This window comes from Penicillium coprophilum (genome assembly GCF_028826855.1).
Source record: "Penicillium coprophilum strain IBT 35676 chromosome Unknown utg000004l_segment0_segment0, whole genome shotgun sequence".
NCBI lineage: Eukaryota > Fungi > Ascomycota > Eurotiomycetes > Eurotiales > Aspergillaceae > Penicillium > Penicillium coprophilum.
In genome coordinates this window covers 403875-425634 of record NW_026622723.1, presented here as the reverse complement: position 1 = coordinate 425634, position 21760 = coordinate 403875, and the positions used below count along the sequence as shown (strand labels likewise).

At 46.8% G+C, this 21760-nt stretch overlaps 5 protein-coding genes across 5 annotated transcripts; 2 read left to right on the top strand and 3 right to left on the bottom strand.

The window, feature by feature from the left end:
- Positions 1 to 3069: 3069 nt before the first annotated feature.
- On the bottom strand, positions 3070 to 5152 carry N7500_004560 (stress-regulated transcription factor RPN4; the record flags this gene model as incomplete). Its single annotated transcript, XM_056675705.1, has 2 exons — positions 3070 to 3131; positions 3196 to 5152. The coding sequence occupies 2 exons, from the start codon at positions 5150 to 5152 to the stop codon at positions 3070 to 3072; spliced, it is 2019 nt and encodes a 672-aa protein (XP_056530705.1).
- Positions 5153 to 12145: 6993 nt separating this feature from the next.
- On the bottom strand, positions 12146 to 12421 carry N7500_004559 (uncharacterized protein; the record flags this gene model as incomplete). Its single annotated transcript, XM_056675704.1, has 1 exon — positions 12146 to 12421. One exon carries the CDS (start codon positions 12419 to 12421, stop codon positions 12146 to 12148), a length of 276 nt encoding a protein of 91 aa, XP_056530704.1.
- Positions 12422 to 14369: 1948 nt separating this feature from the next.
- On the bottom strand, positions 14370 to 14798 carry N7500_004558 (histone H4; the record flags this gene model as incomplete). The annotated part of the gene is made up of 3 exons (XM_056675703.1): positions 14370 to 14395; positions 14451 to 14726; positions 14789 to 14798. 3 exons carry the CDS (start codon positions 14796 to 14798, stop codon positions 14370 to 14372), a joined length of 312 nt encoding a protein of 103 aa, XP_056530703.1.
- A 667-nt stretch (positions 14799 to 15465) lies between these two features.
- On the top strand, positions 15466 to 16393 carry hhtA (histone H3). The gene is made up of 3 exons (XM_056675702.1): positions 15466 to 15575; positions 15720 to 15827; positions 15893 to 16393. Exons 1-3 carry the CDS (start codon positions 15551 to 15553, stop codon positions 16168 to 16170), a joined length of 411 nt encoding a protein of 136 aa, XP_056530702.1. The 5' UTR covers positions 15466 to 15550; the 3' UTR covers positions 16171 to 16393.
- A 3212-nt stretch (positions 16394 to 19605) lies between these two features.
- On the top strand, positions 19606 to 21500 carry N7500_004556 (MFS transporter; the record flags this gene model as incomplete). The annotated part of the gene is made up of 2 exons (XM_056675701.1): positions 19606 to 19971; positions 20052 to 21500. 2 exons carry the CDS (start codon positions 19606 to 19608, stop codon positions 21498 to 21500), a joined length of 1815 nt encoding a protein of 604 aa, XP_056530701.1.
- Between the last annotated feature and the right edge of the window lie 260 nt (positions 21501 to 21760).

Below are 21760 nucleotides of genomic sequence, written 5' to 3'. Positions count from 1 at the left end.
CTCTGTGGCGAGTAGTCATTCTTTGATTCATTTACCACTTGCGGTATGGTCATTGGTGCTTTGGATGAATCATGAGACATGGCCTCTTCAGTCAGCACAAGCATGAAGAAAGAGATAAGAATGATATGACACATACTTCGAGCTGATTGTCAATGCAATCCAGGTCATTGATCGGCATAAATTTTGTAGGGTCTGAACCCCGTAGGTACCCTCCACTTCGTCCCTCATGATGATTTCCTCTGCAGTGAATAGACGTATGACCAAGCCTCCCGCATCGATTGCAAAATCTACAGAGACATTCATCGTATCCCTCCACCAGACATGTGCAGTCTCTACATTCCGCAGACATTTCAAGGTTTCGAAAATTGCAGAGAAATAGACAACCCAGACCACTAGAACGAATTTGTGCAGACCAAGCAAAGATAGGTAAAGTAAAGAGAGATCTGAGGCGTCGACAAAGGGAAGAGTAGAGGACGATATGAGTCTGTAGGACAGTAAAAGATCTCATCTTTGAGGATGACCTATCAGGACCAAGATGATTAGAACCGCAGTCAAAACTTTGGAATACTCACAGAGGTCAGATTGTGACGAATATCAAGAACGTCAACTTGGCCATAAAAACGTGATCGATACACACAGCAAGAACAATATGCATTCAATGGCCGGGAAGAGCCAGGGATCCAAGGGAACATAGTGTCAATACCAGATGCTCTGATGACAAAGATCTATAGGATACCCAATCTCATGCAGCGCCTGTAAACGGTTCCATAAAAAGAGTCTCTTACACAAAGTTCATGATATGTTTTCCCGCTATTTTCTGTTGCCTACCAACAATACTGGAAAGGGGCAAACAATCTTGAAATTGTTTGAGAAGAATATCCGAGAGGCCAACAGAAAAGACTAATTAAGAGCCTTGTAAGTCACCGCAAGACCACATAAGCGGCCGTCTACTCCTGGCGTAGTAGGTTGATGTTAGCGTGCAAGCTCTGATGCAAAATGATATATGAGGGAAACTGTCCAAAGTACTGCCTACAAGTGGAAATGGCTTTTCAAAGTCTGGCATACACTTGACACTCGCATTTAGCACGCATGGCTACTGCAAAGCAGATACCTAGTCCCTTGAGCATACATGTTTTCCGCCCACACACAAGCTACAGAAGATCGACGGGATTTTTCTTCATATCGACCTCATGTGAGGCTACACTACATGAGGTTGCATAGTCCCATAGTTGTCTGTAGCCGGCCAGAACATGTATATGTGTACAATGGTATGGGCGTCTATCTTTGGTCGGCATCTGCAGACGTTGAGTACACTTGCATCAGGTGGAATGCGGGGCGTGCACTCGAATTCAGGGAGGATGGGCAGGTTGAGAACTGAACTTGGCATTGGGAGTATTCTGTGGCTGGTGTGCTATGGTCAATTATTTTTCCAATATTGCCTGTACGGAGTCTTGAGTGTCCACTACGTACTGGTAAGGACCATACCGCATCACGTGCTATATCTCATATGACCCCTATGCGACCACGCAAGGGATATCGTCACAACTCGAAATGGTGAATCGGACAGAAGCCACTTGTCACACCCGTACGATACCAGGACGATCATAAGTTAGACAAAAGAAGTTTCCACATCCACAATTGTCTCCCCACCTTCCGACTTCCCCCACTCGGGTATTAAGGATCCACAGTATTTTAAGCCACTGACCCACCAATGTATATCACCGTCTCCATCATCGATTGTACAACGTATGTCAGCAAGATGTGTATATACGGTGGCTTATTGGATCTGGTATATGATAAGCATAAGAGATACCCCCCAACTGCAGACAAGGATAAATTGAAAATATATTCGGCTTGAGCAGGATCTGATGACGACAAAAAGACACGAGATACGTACCCGCTCAAGGATAGGAAACTGGGACAGTCCTGTACAAATCATATACCCAAATAAGTAATTCCATTACTTGGACATGGACATCGATATGGACATGATCGAAACCCTGAAATCCAAGTTAGGACCCTGCTCCATTGTATATTACGTCGACACCCCAAGACCCAACCCAGATTCCAAGTACATTCCACCCAAACAATGCCGGTGCCGGGTACCCGGGACCGGGATATTGGTAGCTAAATTGCTTATCAGGCCAGAATTTGGGTGAGGCCGGGTTTGTTCCAAGGCTTTCTCGGACGAGACTACGCAATCGTGGTATCATACCTAAATTGGAATACTTGTGTACAAGATATTCATAGGTAGATGCCATTGTTGGGGCTACGGAGTACAATGTACGATCAGCACGAATCGGGACTCGTCCGTGCGGATGTTAATTTAGTTGGTCCATTCTGGAATATACAATAACCTTGCGCGTGGTGCATACTTGGGTATTTTGGTCAACTTTAATTAGTCTACAACAATATACAAGATACATTGGTACAAGATGTACTTGTGTGATTGCTATACATAGTGACTCTATCTAAGAGATCGGCGTTGAGGAGCTAACATGGCTGATCTAAGTGGCTAAACATCCATGCGACTGTGGATGCGAGGGATTCGACCTCATCCTTCGACCCTTGATTGTTTCAAGGGACAGGAGAGGGCATGTTTCACCGTTTCCAGAGATATAGTAAAGTGTGGAGAGAACGATTATTTCCAAGTAGATTCATGTCGTATCCAAAGTTAATATACATTTTTTTTTGGAGGAATGTACTATAGTACAAGAGGACACACTGTGCGGAGTACTGGGGTCAAAAATGCAGCAACACCATGTACAACAGAAATGTACAACACCAAAGCTGTTTGTTTCCCAGAGCCAAAGCCAGAGACAGAAAAACAATAAATGAAAACATAAGAAAACACACCGTCCAATGCTAAAAGGGGGTTCGCATGTAAATCAAATCATCAACGTAAAATCGTACACATAATAAAATCGGATAGTGATACAGAGTGTTCATGAGGTTTAAGGAGCTGAATCGTCATGATGACGAAGCCCCGGATTTTTGGTGGAGCCCAAGTGGATCCACCTATGACGTTCGGCATGCCGATCCGGTGGACTAATGACGTAATTGGCGCTCTCAGTCTCTCCTCCTGCGCTGCTTGCCTGGCCAGTCGATTTCGGGATGAACCACTCGCATGTCTGTAATTATTGTAATTAGCGTATGATCAACTTAAGGGGTAAAGGGGAAAAAAAAGAAACTTACGTCTTGTCAAAGCGTCGTTTCGGCTGAAGGTTTTGTCCTCGTTACAGATATGACAGCGCACCTTCTGCTTCCCGGCGGTGTGGATGGTATGCTCGTGTCGCGTAAGATCGTAAGGCCGGGAGAAGATTGAATTGCATGGTTTGCCTGTAGACGGATTGATGCGCTCGCACTTGTGCGGGCCAGCCTGGGAGTTGCGGAGCGAAGTGTCCCGGCTGACAAGGTGGCCGCCCGGTGTTGTTTGCCGGTGAGCCTCGCGCTTGTGTCGCTGAAGTCTGGAGGGGGTGTCGAAACGGTAGGAGCAGTTGTGGTAGGTACAAGTGTAAGTACCCGCATCGGAAGATGTGTCGGCGGGACGAGGAATACTCTCTGTGATTGGCATATTCATCTGGCTTGGGGGCGAGCTCTCGGTCGATTCCACTGCTGGAAGTGAAGGGAATTCGGTACTCTGCTGCAGGAGATTGCTCTGAGGGCGATGCATCTGAGGTTCAGAAAATGCGAACGGTGGCTGCGCCATAGTGGGTGCCGTATATTGAGGGAATGTTTCCATCGGTCGCATTGAGGCACTGTCGCGTCGCAAGCCGAGTGCATCACCCAAATTGAAATCACCCTGACCATGAGGGAACATAGGCATGGTATCATCGCCATCTTGGAAATCCAAGACTGCGTCCTTAGGTGACATCGTCTTGATATCTCCCGTGTTGCTCTGGTCCATATTCATTCCGTTCATACTGTTCATACCGCTCTGTCCCATGGGAATGCTGGTCGCCATCTGGGGCTGTTGGAGAGTATTGTTGTTTATATCACCGGCGAATGGGGAAGAGGTACGGAAGGGCGAGCGATCCCGTCTGCCGGAGGGCGATTGCGAACGAGCAGACAAGTGTCCCTGGTTGGCAGCGTGGAGGCGATCGGCAATAAAATTGCGTGGGTTGAGGTTGTTCTGTCCCATCGGCTTGGACACCTGGGGCGCTGCCATGATGGCAGGGTTATATAATTCGTCTTGGTATATATCGGAAATGGTTCTGTTCAGCGGAGGGACTCCAATTGGCAGAGCATTATTGGCACCATTATAGTCTGGAGGTGCATCATAGCGTAAGTATTGGTCCATTGCCCAATTGATATCGGGAATTCCATTCTCACCATTGCTCATCGACTTGGATGCGTCGTCAAATTCGTCAAGGGTAGTCTGCGGGGTCACCGGCGAGTTATGGCTCATTGTTGACACCGATGGGGCTAGTGAGTAGTCGTTCTGCATTTGCTGCGGAGGCGACTGCTTCTGCTGATCCATAATCGCTTTTCTCATAGCAGACTCAGCCTCGGCGCTGTGGCCATCTTGGGACGAGGGATCAAAATGTTGAAAGGGAGTCGCAAGAAATGAGTTCTGGAGAGGGGTTTGCACCGGACTGGGGAACGGCTTATTGGCGCTGTTGGAACGGCGGTGGTAGTTGTTGGCTGACACCCCTGAAGGGAGTGGGCGTGAGGATGCCGAGGGCGAGGATCTCTTTTGCACCCCTGGGTATGGGATGCGCGCAGGGCTCAACAACTGCAGGTTGCTGTCCCAACCCTGATTACCGGCGAGAGGCTGCTGTACCAACATGGGAGAATAAAATTGCTGAGGATATTGAGACAATTGGTGAGAAGGCGAATTAGAACCCTGAATGTCGTACGACGGGTTATATGAAGACGCTGGGGTCATCGAAGGAGCCCCGAAAGATTGTGAGTCAGACGTCGGGTAACAAGTCGAGAAGGTCGGAGAGGAGAAAGTAGGCGAGGAAGGTGTGGAAGATGGCGGAGAGAGCTGTACACTGGGGTGACACTGGAATGGTGATTGCAAGCGAGATTGAGCGTAGTGAAAGGCGTTCTCGGGATAAAAATCAGGTGGATACTGGTCGTCTTGTATGATGATGTCCTCTGAGTTGTATGGATCGGTGATGAGACCCTTACGTGGGTACATAAGCATTATGTTATCACGGTTTGGGACGTCAGAGAGAAAGTGGGTAGTGTTCGCCACCGAGGAAAGCGGGCTTTTATAGAACCCGACGGCACAAGATCCGATTAAGATTTCCTGGTCAATTGTGGCCGTGCGCTTGGGGAAGTGTGAGATTGACACTTTGGTTCAAAGCCTCAGGTAGCGAAGAGTCTGGAAACGTCGGGAGGCTGATCGATGGAAGTATCAGAGGGCTGGAACTTTAATAGAGTTGACTATGGTTGATGTGAGTTTGGTTCTGGAGAATGACTCGACCGGAGGAAAGCAAATCTTACTCGATATGATGATCTCAAGAGTCAGAGTTGTTGTGGGTATGAGTAATGAAGTTGAAAGGAGGGAGAAGTGAGTTAATAAAGAAGAGTCCTGGAGTTTTTATGTACAAGGTTAGATGACCTCACATACTATAGTCGGGCTTCCCCGAACAATATTATTACCGTATTATAGACATTAGCGGTATTTTAAAAAATAATTATTTTTAATTGTTGTCGATTCCAGCACTAGTCCGAATCGGGACTGGGTTCGTATCACCAAAATACGCCTTTTTTTACCGAGTCCCACTGATCTGACCTGGGGATCTTCCTATACTTTTTCCTTTGTGAAGTTGTGGCTTACAGCACACAGAAGCCACAAGGATCCACCATACCGATACTCTATGTGGGCTTTTGGGCGTCAATGGTAATTGTTCATCTAAATAAATATGATTGGAGAGTCTTTTTGGAGAGAAATTTCTGAACAAATGATTCAGCCAAGGTTTACAGTACATCGCTTAGAGAGCAAAGAAATTTTGAAAAAAAAAAAGAAAAAGAAAAAGAAAAAACTACTATAGTCTAGGACTAGCTCCGATTTGCACTCGGGTGACCAGGGCCAAAATTAGGAAAATGGGGGTGGAGCTGCCGAGGAGAAATCAGTCCTTAGATAGGGCTGAGCCACACCTTAGTTTGTTTTACCTATTTTGGTGAGGAAATTTTGGTTGGGGATTGACCCTTCGGCCCAATCTACGATTTCCGGTGAGTCAGAATTCATTAAAAGATCCAGGAATATGGAATTGGGACCCGGAGAGTTGTTCAGCCGAATATTATCATTCGTCTAGCTCAACGGACTACCGAGGTTTCTTTATTGACACTAGCCACATCGAGAGCCATGTGGCTGGTGCCCAATGGTTCGGATCCGCCGTCCTAACGGTGTAGCATTCCTGCACAACACCTGGGGAAACCTTAGCATATTCTTCATTCTTTGGACACAGACCCAATTCTTTCACTCGAGAACCAAGATTGTGGCTGTGAAGCACTTGTCTCGCAACTGTCTTCCGATTCTCCTAAGATGTCTCCCCACTACGCGTCAATCGGCGGGTTCCGCTCTCGTTCGACAGACGCGATAGTCAGCTGACCATACACATAATGGCATGATAAGCTGAAGTTGGACACGGGTCCATGGATCTTGTCTGTGTATGGGAACTTGATGACCAGCTGACCCCGGATCTTGAGTCACCAGTATTTTTTTTTCTTCCATCTTAAGCGAAGTGATATCGTGTATACTTTCCATGTCTTACACTTGTTCCCCTTGTGTAAGCGCTTGTCTCTACGGGACTTAGCTCTGCCGTAGGCTCGGCGGGGAATGCCCACTTTGAGTTGATCATTGTCGGGCTACACAAGAATGCGTATCTAAGATCACGGTCACATGGTCTTTTTTACTATCGCTTGTACTGTGGGCTGATTGCCTTAATTTTCTGGTATGCATTGTTCGATGATTCGATGACTCGGTCACATGTGAATCATATGTTTCTCTCTTTGACTCAGAAAGTGAGAATAAAATTCTATATTCAATTACAACATCAGTTTCTAATTTCAGTATTTTCAAATTTTCAGTCTCTGGCGCTCGGATCGCTATAGATTCATCTGTTAGCGGCTTTGTAGCACGCGGAAGACCTTCAGTAGCGTGGTAAAAATGCCATGTACTGCGGGTTACATTGAAATTTTCTGATTTAGCGTTTTCATCCTTCAACCGTGCATATGCATATGGCTTAGACCCTAAATGCCAGAGTATCAGATCGCAGATCAAGGGCCTCCCTAACCGAGCATCGGCAAACCCCGACTTTTCCAGCTAAGTTATTGGGCATGAAAACAGGAGGCAGCAACAATACGATAGTCGAAGTGCCATGTGACCTCCCAAGGGATCTCCCCTTCATGTTCACTAGCGTAAATGTAAATCCGACCGGCAAGTTCTCGGGGTTAGGTGATTTTCTCGGTCTGGACACCCCGAAACGGGTCCGGGGTCAGCCGTGCCTACCGAACAGTCTGGCCCTTCACCTTATCTGCCTTTTTCCGTGGACAGACCCGGGAAAGATCTTGGCGAATTCCTCGAGGCTACACCAAAACGTGGCCTACAGAGTCCGGGGAAGTGGCAAACCAGCCTCAGCTGATCAAAGTATTTAGATCCAATGGCCCACTCAGATTATAGTGGGAATGTGTAGATTCAAGGTTTTTTTCAGTCGCTATCAGAGGACGGATTCGCGTACCGAAGGCATCCTTTTTAGAATACACAGAACATCTTTCTCAATTGGGCAGGCATCGAATCCTTTCATTATTCATTACCAAGAGAGGGCCCCTGCATAGTGACTGAGAAGATCACGGAGAAAAAATTTTCACCGGCATGCTATCCCGACCAAAAAAAAATCTGTCAGCACTCTAAACGGGTTTCTCGGCGACAGGTCGAGATTGTCATGTAGGTTCATTTTTAGTAGCAGTCTCATGCAGCAGTGAAAAGTTTTTCAATGTAAATGATTGGCCATAGGAGCTAGGGGTACACAGCCACATCTCGGTACTGCCGTTACGCCGTCCAAGTTGCCGGTTTAACCTGTTACCATACGGCACTTGCTGCAGCCACAGCCTGTAGGTAATCGTATTCGGTATTTCTGGTATGTTCCAGAAGGAATTTCGGTGGCTTGTGCATGCCACTAGTGCTATATTCAGTAAAGCGTGGTTGTTTTCGTTCTTCTGGAAGCTTTCTATTTTCGTCCCGGAATGTCGGCGTCCGGGCATCGCCGACATTGGAGGACAATGCTCCTGTTTTCGCATTCGTATTCAAGTCTCTCATCGCTTTTTTTTCGCTTTTTCTCGCTATTTTTTCGCATTGCATATCTGATTGTGGCTGATTATTGATCATCCCGATATCATTCAGCGTCACCAAAAATGACCAATTCAATACTGACTAATTTCAATACTGACTAATTGTTCTGACTCACGCCTGGGCAACTTCAATGTGCTGTCACGTGTGTGCTGTAGATCATTGGGGCTAGCCGTATATAGGTACTATACGGAGCATGCTTCGTCATCTCAAGTCAGAAATTTTCAGAAAAGAGGCTTCGAGGAGTTTTGTTTGGAGAAGATTCGTGGCTATGCAACTTATGACAACAATGGCTGGCAGCTGCCTTACTCGGTTGCCTATTTGGATGTAGCTATAGCTTTTTATAAGCCGCCCACGATCTATCTCTTCATTCCGGAACGCCACATGTCTCTGATAGTACTATAGTAAATATACCTGCGGATATGTCTGGTGGTATGATGCCTGTACTGTATAAAATCGGAAGCAGGAGCCCATAGATGACCAAGCACACCGTGACTCAGCCTCCAGTTCTGTCCCTTGTGGTGGTTCCTTTGGCGGTCCCTTAAGAGTATCTTAGCTAATTGGCCATTGGGATAGACGGGAACTCAACCGCTACGTACGGAGCATTTGAAGCAAGATGGCGGTACGCACTCCGTTTAGATGATAAGAGTCGCTCCCGCACCGTGTTTATCGGTGACACAAGATAATATAATTACAATGAGATCATCTTAGCACAGACAATAGAATTATGCAGCAGTGTCAATCTAGACCCCATAGATAGCAATAGACTCATGAACTTGGGCTGCAGGACGGTGTCCCAAGAACAAGGCAGCAAGCTGCAAGGCATCGGTATTCCTAAACAGGGTAGAGAAGCTAGATACAGCCTACAGGACATTGTGGCGTCTACTCGCAAACAAGTTTAATCCCTAGATCCGATAGCTTGGGGTATAATATCCCGATATCCAAGTTTCTGGGGCTATTATGTCGGTATACCGCATACGTAATTATATTTCGAGGTAATAAAATGACTAAAATGTGTCTTTTCTGTCTATCTCAATGTGAAGCATATTGCCCGTGAGATATGCTGTAGAACTTATCATATCCAATCCAATCAAAAGTCCTTGTATAATGGGCATGTATAATATGTCATAATATCTTACTAAGATCCCACAACACGTACCCAATTAAGACCCTGCTCTCGTGGACTCGAACTAGTGTGTACAATCTGATGAGGGTCTAGCTGCTTAGTGTGTTTTGGACCGGAATGGTGTTGGGATATATAGTCAAAAAGAATGCCTGTCTTCAACATCCCAGCATGTTAGCTCAGGGGAAGAGCGCCGGGCTCATAACCCGGAGGACCCTGGATCGAAACCAGGACATGCTATGTCTATTCTTTTTTTTTTTTTTTTTTTTCATATCATCATTATGATTTTCTTCTTCTCAATTTTGCACGCATTCAGTATTGGCGCGCGCTGTGTTTATTTTTGGTGCGATGGCTTTGCATAGCGTAATTTTTAGGCTACATCTGCAAAGGGCACTGCGACGCCAGGTACTTCGTATGGCACCACTATTTACGACAGTGGCCATTTGTTCCCTGGTGACGTGGTTCATGATTCGTCATGGCCTATCTATATTTGTGATCAACAACGTGGCTTGCGTGCCCGTATTGAGGACTTGTGAATTCGATCCACATAGGGGAGAATCGAGACCACATACACATGATCATATAGCCCATTGATGTCTCTTCTATCATACAAAAAGAACTCATGGCTGGAGATGTGTCAGAGGAGACCTCAAAACGCATGATGCAATATGAATAAGGTAGTGAAGAAGTCAGGACGATGAAAGTTGACAACTTACTATATTTGCGTAGCCGGATGGGTTGAGATGAAATGTTGTCAGATATCATAGGCATCCATATGCCAAATACAGAATACAGATCAAGTATAGCAAACGATAGAACATGGAACCACATTTTAGCAGGATGAATAGGATCCCAGTGTCCTATTATTTCTTTCTTTTTTTTTTTTTCTCCCTCTCTCTCAGTCTAATTCTCATAGAGATACCTGAATCAATAAATCATATTGATTCGTCATTCTCATCATCAAATATTGTGGGGTTAAATTCTATCAAGTCCGGTCCGATATCTGACATCAGCTGTGGTGAAGTGACCAGCTTCTGTAAATTCACAAAGATAGTTCTCTTGATTCAATCCTCTGCCGTCACTTGTCGAGTTTATCGCTTCCCGTATAAACAAGGACGACTCCCTTGGGACCAGCTTAAAATATATGGGCCAGGCCACTCTTGGCACAAACTGTGCTTTCCAACGACAAAAGAGACAGGCTCATGGCTTTCTAGATGTTGGGCTCAATAATGGTGAGGCCATCCAGATAAGTCTCGATCTCGTCCAATATCACATCATCCGTACGCCCTCACATGAAAGACAAGGATACGTGGTCCATGTCGACAGAAATCATGTCATTTTTCACCACGGGCCTAGCTGTTGGTTGTGTTGTGGCTTTCTCAGGCCTGCAAACTTCAGGACCCAGCTTTGTTGCAGAACTTGTTGGCTGGTTCAGCGCCGGACAGTCGAGATACAGGCTGGTGTCCAAGGGCAGGCATCATGTCGAATCAATCGTATATAATGCAGCACGGCATGCTCCTGCCTTGCACGCTTGAGAGAACCGCTGATCCCATCGTAATAATCCTCGGTATTAAGCAACCTCGTTCGGGTGGTTGTCCGGTCACTTGCCCTGTTGACCACGAAGGCCATGTCCAAATATGTGTTCCTGGACATTCCTCTAGCATCTTGATCCAACGTCCATTAACCATTCATAATGTCGTTTTTGGTCAGGTTTCTTACCAACCCGCGTATTCGTTTGCAACAATCAGGACTCGTTTCTGGGGGGACCTGAGATTGTCAGGACTCAGTGTAGAGTTTTGACAATAGTCGGTCGGATAAGGTGAGAACTATCTCGTGCGCTGGGGGCCGGCTGGAGGGGGGGTGAAATCCTGTCAGTACTGGTAGGGAGAGGCGACTTGGATGTTAGTAGGGACCGTAGGGTTATCTCGGGTTGGTAGGGTCGATATTAGGTCTGTCTGGATTCGGATCTGCGAGTCTTTAATGATCATTGCGCTGTGTATTTATCAAGGCAGTCAAGGTTGGCCTTCAATAATCTCAGTAGTCGAGTCCATGTTGCCGAAGTGACACCGCCAGTGCTCTATCTCAGTCTCGCTCTTGGTTCCATCCTTTTTTTCCTTGTTGTCTGCTTGGCATCTTCGATGTTTTTGGTGGTGGGGACGGTGAATTTGATTGTAAGTCGTGGTTGTGGTGATGGAGTATCTTGGAGTATCAAGACTGACAGGTTAGCTCACACATGGTAGGTGCTCTGTTCGTCCGATATCCTCTTGTGGGTCTCGGTATGTGAGATTGGGGGCTCATCATCTGGTGCATACTCTGGATGTCTGTATCTACTGTTTGTATCATGTCTCTTCCGTTGTAATTGGGGTGGAAAAAGGCCAATCTTTTGGCTCATCTCTAGCTAGTGTCATTTCAACAAACCGGTGTCTCTCTTCGAATCTATAAACACGGGCTTTGCGAATTTTTGTTACACGTTGCATGCACCATAGCAATTTCAATGCGATACAGCCTTCTCCATTATTTTCATAGCAAAATTAGAGGAGAATTGTGGGCACCAGGCTGTTTGGGAATGCCGATGATCTCTTTTCTTGTCCGGGCTCCACTTTGGGCATTTTCAGCTCCTTGAGATTCTCCATGGTCATTTTGATAGCCATGTCTCGCAGACCTCTGTCGCTTGCTGGCGTTGAGCTGTATATCTGAGCAATGTCATGGGGCAATATTTTCTAGTTCAGTCGCTTGCCCAGCTCTTGCTCGACTTTTTCCTTTGAAAGAACCTTAAGTCCTTCGATGAACATTCGGTCTGTGAGGGAATACATCAATATGTGTACCGATATTGTATCTACTGTGGTCACTAGACCTCCAGTCAATTCACTGGGAGCTTCTGTGCTGTCCATTTCTGTGTCCGTGTCCAATGTCCAATCGTCTAGGCCGATAGAAGCGTCTGTTTCTGGGCAGTGAGGTCGTACCTCGTAGTCCAGCTGATAGAGATACTCGACCATGCCTTTGACCAGAAGCGGTTCTTCCTGTAGTGCAATTCTGTTTGTGGATGATACCCTGATTGAGTCAGCTGGGTTGCCGCTGGTGTATTGTTCTGTCCCTTCACTGTCTCGCCTGCAACCCACTATCACAAGCTTTGGCAAAGAAGGCTGATCGTGGGCAAACTATGCACTTGTGCACGGGGTACTCGTCTCCGCACGTGATGGTCAGGTCGCTGTATCTTGGATGCAGGTGCACACTATTGTATCGTTAGTGTGTTTTCCAGTCTCTACGGATGTGTCTGGTACCTTGCTAGGGCGCGAAATAGCCCATTTGTGGGGTTCTTATCCTGACCTTGCTCCTCCTTCTCTTGACTGCAGATGTCATCTGTTGAATTCTGACTGTGGATAATTTCTTCTTCGGTTTCATATTGACGGGATGGTGGTGAGCCCGGGCGGGTTCCGACTCTCTTGTGGGCTTTGGCTGTTGATGGGCTAGAGTTGAGGGTGGTGGGGAGAGCAACAATTTAAGTGTGTTTTTTTATGCATCCTTTAGTGGCAGCAATATTCGCGCAAGTTGGTGTTTGCTTTGGCTGCTTGGCCTGCATTTCTGCCCTGCATGTCACGCCTTCCTTTCAATCTAGCAGGGCCAGTCGGTCACCGTTCTGCAATTATTCGTCGCTCTCTATGTCCTTTTGTGTTTTTATAGGGGGTTCGGACGAGGAGCTGACGATTTGACACTCCTCGGTGCCCCAGCTTCCCGGCTTTATTTGGACCCTCATTTTAGGGTGTTCTATTCAGTCTTCGGATGATAATATGGGCTTCTGCTGGGCTTAGTGGAATTCTCAGTAGGCTTTATAAATAACATTCATCATTAAATCTACTTCCAACGTATTCTACACTTTTAAATTCGCAACTTGATTGTGGGTGTCGGGATCAATCACGCTCTCCAATGCCAAGCAATGTTGAACTGCTGTTTTGGGGGGTTCAGCCTCGTTGCCAAGTAAAGTTGAACTGCCGCTTTGAGGGTTTCAACTTCAAGTTGTATTTCTTTTGCTCACCACACCACAATGCTTGTCTGCGGTGTTTTAATATGGGCAGTTCATAGATTGCCATGGTTTAATTTGCTTTGTGACCAGTTTTTACAGGGGTTATGCCTTTGGTGTGTTAACTGGTAGCGAGTGCAGTTCATTGTTGGGAATAATATATATCTGGACTATAGATTACTACAACTACACACAAGATTGAAGAGTCTTCAACTCCAAACCACACCGAGTTATTATGCCATGCAAGTATTAACTAACATTGACCGAGTATACAGACTGAATGTCAGCCACAAGAAATGAATGGATAGAGATGGTATAGACATGCGTACACGATATTCCGAAGTTGCATGCACACCATCAGATTACCAAAATTCAGCGATAGCATGACACAGGGCAAGATAGACAGTTATAGATGGCATACAAGAGACATGGTGGGCCAATAAGACAGAGAGATAATCAAATTATACAATACATGGCGGTTGAGGTTGAAATTGGAAACCGGACAAGAGGCCTCAGACAGTCAACACAACGTGTGGCAAACCCAGCCGTGAAGACCTCACCCACACACGAGCGCAAACATCAGAGAACAAGAGGTCAAATACAAGGCGAACCATAAAGCCATATACACCGAGGGTATACTACGCGCAAGCCCAAGAGTTGAATTATTTCAAGTTTTGATTGTATTCGTATCGGATCGCACTTGTGTGCTTGATCCCACCATGTCCATGGTGCCAGCCGTAAAGTGAAGAGGCTGCTATGATACAGAAAAGCTCAGAAGCGAACACTATGGACGCGCAATAGTGGTAATCGAGTGTTATGAAAAGCAAAACCCAGAGACCCATGATGATTGTAGTAAAATAAATCAGAGAACACCCCAACGTCCCATCGTACCGTGAACCAGCCCGGAAAAGAAAAGCATGAATAATTTAGCCACCGAAACCGTAGAGGGTACCTGAAAAAGAAGGTTAGAGACGCGTTTTGGAATGGAAAGACACGTGGAAACTTACGGCCCTGGCGCTTGAGAGCGTAGACAACGTCAAGAGAAGTGACAGTCTTGCGCTTGGCGTGCTCAGTGTAGGTAACAGCGTCACGGATGACACCCTCGAGGAAGGTCTTGAGGACACCACGGGTCTCCTCGTAGATCATAGCGGAGATACGCTTGACACCACCACGGCGTGCGAGACGACGGATAGCGGGCTTGGTGATTCCCTGAATGTTGTCACGCAAAATCTTGCGGTGACGCTTGGCACCACCTTTGCCGAGACCCTTTCCACCCTTGCCGCCTAGATTGAGACGCGTTAGAACGCGTTCCTGAAGAAACAGAAGACATGTGGGGTAAACTTACGGCCAGACATATTGAATATGGATTAAAAGAAAAAAGGGGAGGATGTAGAAGTGGGATGAAGAGTTGGTAGTTGAGAGGTTGTCGATGGAATTGATGGAAAAAGAGGGAATGGAAACAGAAGTGGACAGAGGATATTTGTATGATACGGGAATCAGCGAGGATTGGGAAATCACGCGCTAGGGATAGTGCCAACCAATGAGAGGACAGGATCACAGACCAACCTTGATCTACCGGGAGACCCCAGAGTCGGAACGCCAACTTTGGCGTGGTCTATCTTTGATCCTCCTATAATCCACCACCAACAATGTAAATCTATAATAAAAATGGTAGAATTATACATTCCAATGAGTGGTGAATAGATGAGAATGCATTAATTGTCCATCCAAGGGAGGTTGGTAGCAAGATCAAGAATTCAAGGGTTTGACATTCTATACTCCCTGATCCTGGACTCTCATTGGTTCACAGCTCGCTTAGTTGGCAGTACCAGCACTTTGATCTGACTCAACCAATCAGAGCTCACCGCAAACCAGTGGGCTACACGCTACGCAGAGTCCCCAGTCTTACGCACTGGATTTCCTGACTGATCCTGATCGGCTCACTCCCCCCCTGATTCGTGGCTCCCCTTCCAGATCAATTCCCCCCGTCCCGTCTGCTACAAATACTCTTCCCCCACCCGCCTCTCTCTTCCCTTTTACATTCATCCTCCGCCAACCAACTCTTTCATCAACAAAACCACTTTTTACATCAAGTCTATCATCAAAGATGGCTCGTACCAAGCAGACTGCCCGTAAGTATTTCTTTTATTATATTTAATTCACCTTTTTCCGATCTTGTTGTCGATGCCTGATTAGTCAGGTATCTGCTCTCAAGAGAGGATATGGTGACGCGTTCCAACGCGTTTTGAGACACATCTCACTAACTACCTCAATAGGTAAGTCCACTGGTGGCAAGGCTCCCCGTAAGCAGCTCGCTTCCAAGGCCGCTCGCAAGGCCGCTCCCTCTACCGGAGGTGTCAAGAAGCCCCACCGCTACAAGCCCGGTAAGTTCCTCACGTCGGACAAGTCATCCATCACATTGTAACACATTCTAACATTCCACCTCCAGGTACCGTCGCTCTCCGTGAGATCCGTCGCTACCAGAAGTCCACTGAGCTTCTGATCCGCAAGCTCCCCTTCCAGCGTCTGGTTCGTGAGATCGCCCAGGACTTCAAGTCCGATCTCCGCTTCCAGTCCTCTGCCATCGGTGCTCTTCAGGAGTCCGTTGAGGCCTACCTCGTCTCTCTCTTCGAGGACACCAACCTGTGCGCCATCCACGCCAAGCGTGTCACCATCCAGTCCAAGGACATCCAGTTGGCCCGCCGTCTCCGTGGCGAGCGCTCGTAATTTTTCATTTTCAACGAGCTGGGTTTCTGAAAGGCGATCATGGGGTTTGTTTTTATCTTTTTATCATGACTACTGGCGATACATGATGGGTTTGCTTTCAAATATCAATGGGTTTCGGCACCGGGTTGCTACGCAATTTTGCTTTTTTATCGATGCTACTGCTCGCCATCGATTGATGGATCAGTCATGGGCATGTACATTATGGGCTTCCCTCTAACATGATGCCTTAGCGAGCATCATCTCATGACAGGACGCTTTAATGCTGTCTCTATGATTCACCAATTTTTCCCCCTGTAAACCGTAAATTGATTCCTTGTGGTGCACATTCGTAGCTACTGGTCCGTTCGGATTTTGGTGGGGATTCGTTCTTGCTTCTGTCTTTGTTTCTTTTTGAGTAATCGTCTAGCGTCAGACGAAACTCGGCCGCAAGGTGCCCTGTGACCTCATGCAAACTGAACACCCCGGGCCTGATACCAGTGCCAAACGACACCATTTGAAGTGAGACAAAAGACTATTTGACTAGCAATGACAAATCGCTTCATCTCTAGATATTATTTCCCTCAAACAACACGAAACTAAGTGAAGCTATCCTATCCGAATCTTGAAAGAATCATATTGCGCAACAAGCCATCCTAAGTGCGAGACTTCCTAGAATAAGATCATTCACGTTGGACTTTTGAGATTGGAAAAGAGTTTGACCACTCGAAGAAACAAAAAAGAACCAACTAGAGAGCTACCTTTCGGCACCGAAACTTCAGGACTTGACTGCTTTCCAAAGTACCCAATGTAGTAACTTGGCGGGGACTCGACTATGACTTCACATTGACTCAACGGTGACCCACCAATTAGTAGGACTTGCAAGTGTCCAATCAAATCCTGGGGTCCAAAGACACAATAATTACATATACTCAAAGGATCATGGGATCAAACAGCACGCAGCCTGAATTCACGTTTCCGACTAGTTCATACTGATCAGACTACATCATACAACCTAGGTACCCCGATCAGACCATCACTCTAATCGCCACACAAGCACCTCATTCCAAATCAAACCCCTGTATCAAAATTAGGATTGAGTCACAATGAGCTAAACACATCACAAAGGCTGCAGGGCTACAACTGGGCAGTAGGTAGGTACCTTTACAAGGTAGTTCTGTACTATGGAATATCAGAATGACTCATTTGTCTTCGGATCACGAGGTATAATGCCGAATCAATCAAGATTATCCGTGTAGGCTAACATCAGATGACCATGCCTTCAACTTAGACCAGGAAGTAGACTAGATGGATACATTGTCTCTCGTAGCAAGCCCAATCAAACGAGAGGCAAGTGGAGCTTGCTTGCAACAATGCAGATTTATGGTCTGATACCGCCAGCAGCCAGCGAGTCATAGATACCTGGATGCCTGAGTAGGTGATCTATTTGGTGCTATGTACTTGCAGGGCTGAACCAGATGTTGGCGGTTAGGCGTCTATTCTAGCTGTCATACTGATTTTAAGTGGAGACAGAGTGACTTGGACGCGTGTTTTGTTTCTTTGATCTTACTGTTCAACCAACCGAAAGAGCTTTGAAATCAGGAACTCAGGTAGCTGAAGCTGAGCGGCATTTACCAATACCATATGACACGTATAGCTATCTTGGGTACCAAGATCAGGGCCGTATATTCTTGTGGCAAATGTATACATTCTCAGTGGATCCATATGCAGTATCTGGCCTGAGGCGAAAAGAAAATGCCAAGACCTTTGGAAAATTCTAGCTTGCGCCCGTAGAATTTAACTGGATTCCCGTTTCCCTTTCTTTTTTTTTTCCTGCAAGCCACCCGTGGTTTTACCAAGCAAATGGCGGGCAAATCTCGGAGATCTCACCTCTTATACACCTACTTCGCCTAGATTTTTCTCTCTCTTTTTTTTTTTTTTCAGGATATATCCATGGATTCACTTGTTAACCACAGAAGCTAGACCCTTTCATCCAGGGCTGGCGATAGCTTTGTTTACATTATTCGAGTCCGTGCCCAATGTGATAGCCCTGGTTATACCAGTCCATGGTTTTACATGGGCCCATGTGGTCTGGGCCATACAACATGCATCTTTTCTCAAAGATAAGGATATAGATATGGGTAATATAGAGCCACCTTCTCAGCGGGTGCTCCCTGGTGGCCTGACTAGCATATTGATGACATATCTGCAAAACACGACGTTGGTGCCTAGCTCGGGGATAATTTCAAAGATATTCCCGAGACAAGTACAAAGACCAATTATGCTGTAGTTGCATCCTGATCTCATCCTGGGCATCTAACGGGGGCGCAGTCAGAAAAGGGTGCAAAGTTTGCTTTGCATCTAGTAGCTCCACTATGCAGGTGTGCACAAGCCCCTGAGGATTGGTAATAATAATGCTTTTCATATAGGCATGGAGTACGTACGAAGTATGTGCACAATATATGGAGTTTAGGCGGCCATAAGAGTCATAAACCCCATTTATGAAGGTGCACCGGAGATTATTTCAGATATGCCGATCCACAGAGCTTTAGATCCGTTGGGAAGCTTAACGTACTCCAAGGCGGAATGTCCGAATGTGGGCAGGTCTGAGGGTTATGCATGGCCCGATACTCATGGAGATTGTATTGGACGTGTACATTATCCAAGAGTAGACGGCCATATATGCGGCCTTATGTCTTTCTTATAGGGCTTTTTTGGCGGTCTTGATGGGCTAGTTTATTTTTCTCAAAGATCTCTTCCTTTCCATGTTGGATATACACGGCAGAAAAAAGCAGGAAAGGCATACTTTATGCAAGAGACTGTTCCATGTATAACTTCTGAAACTCCTGAAACTTCTTAGAAAACGACTAGAATAGGAAGTGGTACATACCCGTGGACATTCGAAGGGTTCTGAACGGCCAGATGAACCAATCAGATCGATGCCGCATACCCGAGTGGCTGGACATAAATCCTTCATAAATCACGTGGCGCAAAACGTGGCTGCAAACAGATTTCGGTTACTTCCACTTCCAGAGCATCAGCCGTGCATCTCTACTCAATCGGTTCGATTGGTACCTCTGTTACTTTACTTGGGGAAGAGACTAATAAGATATGTATAAGTAATGTGGATATGAAGTCACTATGAAATCAATGGCAAAAGATATGCACAAAACTAGACCTAAAGGTCCAGCCAACCTTGGAACTTTTCGTCGGGTCAGACACCTTGTCCGGGTCCGGGGCCCACCTATCTTACCAGAGTCCACTTTGCACTTTATCTGCATATAGCGGACACATTATTGACTTTATATATGACTGAGAGGCTCCCGAGGTGTCTAGTCCTTATTTTCCCTCGGCATTCCTTGGACCACCCACAAAAGCTTCAACTTCACCCTTTTTTTTTATATACCTCGGAAAATACTATCTACATATTGCAATTCCTAATCTAATACCTGCCCCACCATGGCAGACTCGGAGCCTCATTCCTCAGACAAGATCGAGCCCTCTGCGCCAACGAAAATCCCATTCTGGCGCTCAGTCTATGACCAAGGTGTCGTCACGCAAGAGATTATCGATTTTCCATATCCCGGTTCGGGAACAGAAGACGACCCTTATGCAGTAACATGGATTCCCAACGACCCCCGCAATCCTATGAATTACAGTAGCGTGAAGAAATGGACTCTTACCATGTTGGTGGCCGTTGCAACATTGGCTGTTTCACTGGTTTCGTCGGCCTATACCGGTGGTCTTAAAGAGATCATAATGCAGTTCAATATCGGCCAAGAGGTTGCCACTCTTGGCGTTTCGCTTTTCGTCCTCGGTTTCGCGGTAAGATACAAATTATCTAGATGCTGGCTCTCACGCAAAACCGATATGAATGCATACTAACGTTGTTTGTTTTCATATAGATCGGACCATTGCTCTGGGCCCCACTGAGTGAGCTGTTCGGCCGTCAAGTCCTGTTCATCGGCACCTACGCCGCCCTTACTGCTTTCAATGCCGGTGTTGCAGGTGCTCAAAATTCCTGGACCATTATCATTCTTCGATTCTTCGCTGGTTCCTTTGGATCTTCGCCTTTGACCAATGCCGGTGGTGTCATTGCGGACCTGTTCCCCGCGCAGCAGCGTGGTACCGCCATGAGTATGTTCGCAGCTGCGCCTTTCCTGGGCCCTATCATCGGCCCCATCGCGGGTGGATTCATTGGTATGAGTGACGGTGGTTGGCGATGGGTCATGGGTTTCCTTGCCGCCTTTTCAGGTACTGTCTGGATCATTGGTGGTCTGTTGATCCCCGAGACCTATGCACCTGTGCTTCTCCGCCGCCGTGCGGCGAGACTCTCAAAGTTGTCGGGCCAGGTTTACCAGAGTAAGCTTGATATCGACCAAGGCAGACCCACTCTTAAGGAGTCCTTCAAGATCGCACTCTCGCGTCCTTGGATCCTTTTGTTCCGGGAGCCTATCGTGTTCCTGCTATCTCTCTACATGGCTATCATTTACGGCACCTTATATATGATGTTCGCCGCCTTCCCTATTGTCTACCAGCAGTCCCGTGGCTGGAACCAGGGTGTTGGTGGTCTCGCATTCCTCGGTATCATGATTGGCATGTTGTTTGCCGTCGCCTACTCTGTCTGGGATAACAAGCGCTATATCGGTGTATCCGTCAAACACCATGGGTTCGCACCCCCAGAGGCACGTCTCCCGCCTTGTCTCTTCGCCTCCGTTGCCATTCCTATCGGCTTGTTCTGGTTCGCATGGACCAATTACCCCTCCATCCACTTCATGGCCAGTATTGCAGCTGGCGTTCCCTTCGGCTTTGGAATGGTCCTAGTCTTCCTCAGCATTATGAACTACCTCATTGACTCCTACACAATTTTCGCCGCCTCCGTGCTAGCCGCCAACTCCGTCATCCGTTCCCTCTTCGGTGCCGCGTTCCCTCTCTTCACCACCTACATGTACCAGGACCTGGGTATCCACTGGGCATCATCGATTCCGGCTTTCCTGGCTCTCGCATGCGTGCCATTTCCATTCTTGTTCTACAAGTACGGACCTGCGATCCGCACCCGTTGCAAGTTCGCCGCCCAATCCGATGCTTTCATGCGCAAGATTCAGGAGCAGGTTACAGCGCCGCCTGCAGAGGATAAAGTGGAATACGACCGTACCGAGGCCCCCGAGCCCGAAGACTCCATCTCCAGCGAATCCCAAGACGGTGTTGAGGAACTCCCCGATACGCAACGCACTCGCAGCCGTGCGCAATCTGTCGCTTCCAACCGCACCACTGCCTCGTTGGCTCGCTCGGTTACCTACGATGGAAACCCTTACGATATTGATCGTGTCCACACTCGTGACTCCTTCAAATAAGCGGCTGCTGAGCAGCTTGTTTATATCCTTTCATCTTACCATCTCTTGTCCGGGCTTGTCATACCTATACTCGCCTGTGTCACTATAATCATAGTTTCTATTGACCCCCACTCTTCCCTGTTACAAAAAAGTACCGTTGCCCTTTAGGCGTTTGTTTTTACTTTGATACCCGTTCATATCATACTGAGGGCAACCTCATCCGACTAATGTTCTTATGGGATGCATTATATAGAGCTGGAGTTTTATTTTACAGAAATATA

Coding starts and splice junctions, on each gene's coding strand:
- hhtA (XM_056675702.1), top strand. CDS start 15,551: ATGGCTCGTACCAAGCAGACTGCCC. Junction 15,576..15,719: donor TCGTACCAAGCAGACTGCCC/GTAAGTATTTCT, acceptor CTACCTCAATAG/GTAAGTCCACTGGTGGCAAG. Junction 15,828..15,892: donor GCCCCACCGCTACAAGCCCG/GTAAGTTCCTCA, acceptor TTCCACCTCCAG/GTACCGTCGCTCTCCGTGAG.